Below are 6,038 nucleotides of genomic sequence, written 5' to 3'. Positions count from 1 at the left end.
ATTCACTTACCAACAGTTGGTAATACCTAGACCTCAAGTCAATTTTTGAGAACAACCTAGCACCCTTTATCTGGTCAAATAAATCATCAATCCTAGGCAGTGGATGTCTATTCTTAATTGTTACCTTGTTCAATTGCCGGTAATCAATGCAAAGATTAAGGGTGCCATCTTTCTTTTTCACAAATAAAACAGGAGCTGCCCAGGGAGAAACACTTAGGCGAACCTTTCTAAGAGGTTCTTGCGATTGAATTTTCAACTCCTTCAATTATGCTAGAGCTATTAAATAAGGAGTTATAGAAATAGGAGTAGTTCCAGGAATAACCTCTATAGGAAATTCAACTTCCTTTGCTGGGGTAACCCAAGAAGATTTTCAAGGAAAACATCAGGAAATTCACATACAACTGGTATATCCTTAAAGCTTGGACTTTCCAGGTGTGTATCAAATATATGAGCAAGATAAGCTTCAACCCCCTGACTAACCAACTTTCTTGCCACAACTGCCGAGATAATATTAGATGTTGATGATCTTTCACCTTGAACAATGATGTGTGGAAATGAAGGAGCTCTAAAGGTCACACGCTTTGACCTACAATCCATTGCTGCATGGTATCTATGAAGCTAATCCATACCGATGATGACATCATAGTCTTGGAAAGGCATTTTAATCAAATCAGCATGGAAGACTAGATTTTGAATCACCAAGGGACATCCTCGATAGATTTTATTACAAACAACCTGTTGACCCAAAGGACTTTGGACAAGCACACCACAATCAAGTCTCGCAAATTTCACATTTTTAAGAAAAACCAAAGATGAGCTAACATAGGAATGAGTAGAACCAAGATCAAATAATGTAACAACACATAAACAAAGTAAGTGAAATTTACCAACAACCACATCCGCCCCATCTTGGTCATCCCTCTGTCTCATAGCATAAGCTCATGTTGTAGCTTTTGACCCACTAGCTTGATTAGCTCCACCTGCACTTGTTGCTTGCATGTTTCTAGATCTTGCACCTCTATTCCCTTGAGAAAGAATGTAATAGGTTTCTGAACTGAGCCTTCCGTACGCGGATAGGAAATAGGGTTAGGATTAGGACAATCCTTCACTTTATGATCGAAGCTCCCATGATTAAAACAAGCACCAGAAGCTCTCTTACAAGTACCAGAGTGATTCTTTCCACATTGTGCACAAGTGGGTATACGAGTCTTGCCTTGGCCATAGCTTGGAGTGCTAGTAGTAGAGAAATTTGATCTATTTTGCTTATGCCGAGCTGACTTGTGAACACTACCAGCTTTGGAATTGTCAAACCTTCCCCTTCTAGATGGACCTCCTAAATCTGCATTAGCTTTTCTAAACTTGTTTTCATTTCCACTAGTTTGTTCCTTGTCGAACCTTTCCCAAGTAACAGCAGCAGAAACTAATTTACAAAAGTTCTCACGTTGTAAGACCACCACAGATTTTCTGATGGAATTTTTCAAACCGTCTTTGAATCGCTTGCACTTATCTTTTTTGTTATTAATAATACCACCAGCATAACGAGAAAGCCTGAGAAACATCTGTTGAAATTCAGCAATAGACATACTCCCTTGCTCTACATTGAAGAACTCATTTGTCTTTGCATCATGATAAGCAGCTGGGACATACTTCATATGAAAGTTTTTCACAAAATCATTCCAAGTAAGAAGAAGAAGTTTTGCCTTGGCATTTGGTACACTAACCCACCAGGCATTAGCATCTTTTTGTAAAAGTGAGACAACATACTTAAATTTGGCAGCGTCTGAACACTCTAATTGCTCAAATACCCTTTCCATGCGCTCGAACCACTACTCGACATCCGTAGGATCGACAGTGCCTTCAAACTCAACTCCACCCATTTTTCTCATTTTCTGAAAGTTTATTTCATTAGGGTCGGGCATTCTTCTAGCCATGTGACGAAATAAATCAGCCATTTATTGCAAAGAAATCTCAACAGTAAGAGTACTATGACTCATTTGAGGATGTGGCCCAACTCTTGCACCCTGATTATTTCCCAATTCAGATCAACTAGTACGAGGAAGATTAGAATCAGAAAAATATTCTCCAACCCCTTCTTGTAAGTGAGGTTGGGCATTAGAGTTATTTAAATCCTCACGAGCGGCTTCCATAAGTCTATTAGAGGAAGAAGAGGCCATAACTTAATTCCTACATAAGGGAAGATCACATTTCATTAGGGACATGTACATGATGCATATGTGGAATACACTCAACAAAGCATGTTAAAAAAAGAACAAGTATACCAACAAGTCACAACAAAAGTCCTAGAATCACAAACCTAGGCTCTGATACCAAAACTTGTTGCATCCCCTTTGGGAGGATACCACTTATTAAACAAAAGCTAATTTATACCAAAAGATATTCACAAAAATATTTAATAACAGAAATAGGCCCATGCGAAAAAGGGTTGAAAGAGCGACATTTTTTTTTCCATTATACCCACCGAAAAATTTCTTAGATGGAATACAATATCAGAGTATCAATTTAAAATGGTAACGCCCTCCTCAAATAGTCAACATATTTAAGAAACTTCGTTTTGAAATTATATTTTGAAATCTACACCACTGCAGGTCCATAAGATACACGAAACTAAAACTTGCGATTATCATAGAAAACTAGTATCTTCCTTTGTACATAATTACAATGCAAAATGTAAACCCAGTGCGTGACATGACTTGGGTTGAAGGAACACCCTAAAATAGCAAAACAAGTCACCAAGTTCAACTTACAAGCACATGGTCTTGTGTCCAACAAGCCTCAAAAATTTCATACATAAGTGTTACATATGGATCATGTACAAGTCCCCAAAATGTTACAAGACCTAGATGCATATGCAAATGTGATCTTCACTAAGGCTCCCAAAAAGTCTACTCCAAATTTCCATCTTCAAACGTCTTCCTGCACATCACCTACGATAGAAAACAACTATCGCTAAGCATAAAGCTTAGTGTTGTATAAACTTTGGGCTTGGAGCCATTAGATTCTCCAATTCCCTTGTACATCGTCGGTAGCTCAATGAGATAAAAATAAATCAAGTAACCATGTATATCGAAAGTATCAAATAACAAACCTTGAAGAGTTTCAAAATATCGATATCAATATTTGTAGGCTCAAGTGTCAAGAAAGCTTATAATTCAATTCAAGAGAGTTTGTCAAATAATCAATTTCGCCCAATATGTACGTCATGCCATTACACCAAGCACAATCAATATCAAGATGGATCGAAGCGCCAAATCAAGAAGGGTTGTCACCAAATAATCAATAGAATCAAGAGCCATGTTGAAAGTGGCTTTCTACTCGTACTCGAAAATGGACGAAAATCCATCATCAAGACGAAATGTAAATCCAAAGTCAGGATGGGCAAGATCCGAATAAAGAGGCATGCCGATATCGATGACAAAGTCACCACAAAAAGTAGGACAAAGACATAATAAGAAATTGCAAAATGATCAAGCAATTCGTACAAGTGGGCGATTTAGAGAATACTTTGCAATACTTGAGATAATAACCATAAAATGATATAAGATGAAGAGTAAGGAAACAACCCATCAAGATACTTCAAAACTTCCAGAAAATAAAGATATTCCAAGTTCAGGTTTATACGCAAACCTTGGTGTTTTTACGACACAACAAGTTCTACCGCACCTCGAGGAGTTCAAATCATCTACGCCATAGACCAACCAAAGTCCACTTCATCAAACAATTCCTCTTAGCTTGTACAAGAGCATATATACCTTAAATACACAATCAAAAATAGACTTTATGGCCTTAAAGCAAGTTGTAGATAATGTGTCTTAGGGTTTCAGAGAAATTTAAATCACTCCTATAGAAGTTTTGTACTACAAGATATGTTCAAAATACTAACAGTAGTACATGTAGGGTTTGCAAAACAGAAATCTTGGCAGCACCTACCTTGTACTTCATCACTCTTTTTCGAGTAAATACAAGCAAAATTGGGTTTTGCAGTCTGAACAAAAGTTTTAGGGCTATGAAATAGCATTCTATAACATCATGAATAACTTAAAACAAAACTTATACAAGGAATTATGTTGGAAACACTAACAGCAGTCCAGTCGAATAATGGGTTTGTAACTTACCTCAATCGTGTGGAGTTGTTTGGGGCTCAACCAAAGCAAGTCTTGATGATTGATTTAGGGGATGAATATTATGACAAGAGAGAGTTTTTGGTGTTTTATTTCCTTGGATAAAAACGAAATTGGGGGGTGGTGGAGAGGATAAGAGCCAAAAGGGTATATATCTTACTTGGGATAAGGATGCAAAAAAGGGGGTTGCCCACTTTTATATATATCTAATACATTTAATAAATTACTAAGATAATCATATTAGGAGTAGTTTATATAACTACATCATAACACTTCAAACAAGTTTCAAATATTGTCAAGTTCATATTCAGGAAGTGCGAAGAAAAATATACCCTCACTATCAAGATATGGTCAATCAAAAATTCAAGAGTTAGTTTAAAAAAAATTGGAGTGTTACCACTCTCTCCCCCTTAAGAAATTTCGTCCCGAAATTTACCTTGTACTAGCCTCTAAATAACTACTGATATTGAATTCACATATCCTCTTCTCGCTCCCAGGTAGCTTCTCTGGCAGATTGATTTCTCCAAAGGACTTTTACTCAATGAATTTTCTTGTTTCTATGCTATTTTATCTCACGCGCCAAGATTTGAATCGGTTCCTCTTCATATGTCAAGTCAGGACTGACCTGAATGGATTCAATAGAATGAATATGAGATGGATCTGAGCGATATCTTCTAAGCATAGAAACATGGAAGACTTTGGGAATCTTATCTAACTCCGGTGGAAAATCTAGTTTATATGCAGCAGGACCAACTCTCTCAAGTACTTCATATGGTCCAATAAATCGAGGACTAAGTTTTCCTTTTTGGCCAAATCTCATAATCTTCTTTCATGGAGAAACCTTTAAAAATACCTTATCTCCCACTTGATGTTCAATTTCACGCCTCTTAAGATCTGCATAAGACTTTTGTTTATCTGAGGCGATTTTTAGACGATCCTTCATGATTTTTACCTTATCTTTAGTTTGTTTCACAATCTTAGGACCAACCAATTTCTTTCACCAACTTCACTCCAACAAAGAAGTGTTCTACACTTTCTCCCATATAATGCTTTATAGAGAGGCATGCCAATACTTGATTGGTAGCTATTATTGTAAGCGAATTCTAGTCTAGGTGTATGTCCCAACTACCCTCAAATTCCATAATGCAATCTCGAAGCATATCTTCCAAGGTTTGAATCACCCTCTCGGACTGGCCGTCTGTCTGCGGATGGAAAGAAGTACTAAAGTTCAACATAGTGCCCAAAGCTTCTTGCAAGCTAGTTGAGAATCTGGATGTAAACCTTGGGTCCCCATGCAGCCTCACAATTTCATTAATGTACAATTCTGCTAACGTTTAAGTGGGTAGTCTATTCTGATGGCCTGGAAATAAGCACTCTTGGTTAGCCTATTAACTATAACCCAAATTGCATCATGATTTCTTTGAGTGCGTGGAAGTCCAGAAACAAATTCCATAGTTATTCTTTCCTATTTCTACTCAGGTTTCGATAAGGGGTGTAAAAAACCAGTTGGGACTTGATGCTCGACCTTTATTTGTTGATAAACTAAGCATTTAGAAATAAATTCTGCAATATCTTTCTTCATACCATTCCACTAGTAGTGTTCTTTGATGGTCTGGTACATTTTAGTACCTCCAGGATGCATTGCATATGGTGAAGTATATTCTTAGTTCAAAATTTCTTTCCTCAAGACGTCATCTTTAGGAACACTTAACCTATTTCGATAAAATAGAACACCATCCTCCCTTAATTTAAAATCAAGCTTTCCTCCAGTTTGAGCTTCTTTGATCAATTTCACAAGTTTCTCATCCAACTTCTGTGCTTCTTTCACCTGTTCAAGTAGAACTGGCATGACTTGCAAACTAGCAACAATAGAGCCATCATAATTAAATGCAAGACAAG

At 37.1% G+C, this 6,038-nt stretch overlaps 1 protein-coding gene across 1 annotated transcript; it reads right to left on the bottom strand.

Annotated features, from left to right (window-relative positions):
• Positions 1-926: 926 nt before the first annotated feature.
• On the bottom strand, positions 927-1,814 carry LOC132628557 (uncharacterized). The gene has a single exon (XM_060344333.1). The coding sequence runs from the start codon at positions 1,812-1,814 to the stop codon at positions 927-929; it is 888 nt and encodes a 295-aa protein (XP_060200316.1).
• Positions 1,815-6,038: the final 4,224 nt, after the last annotated feature.

Source organism: Lycium barbarum, chromosome 2 (assembly GCF_019175385.1).
Source record: "Lycium barbarum isolate Lr01 chromosome 2, ASM1917538v2, whole genome shotgun sequence".
NCBI lineage: Eukaryota > Viridiplantae > Streptophyta > Magnoliopsida > Solanales > Solanaceae > Lycium > Lycium barbarum.
The sequence above is the reverse complement of the archived record's forward strand: the minus strand, read 5'-3'. Positions and strand labels throughout refer to the sequence as shown.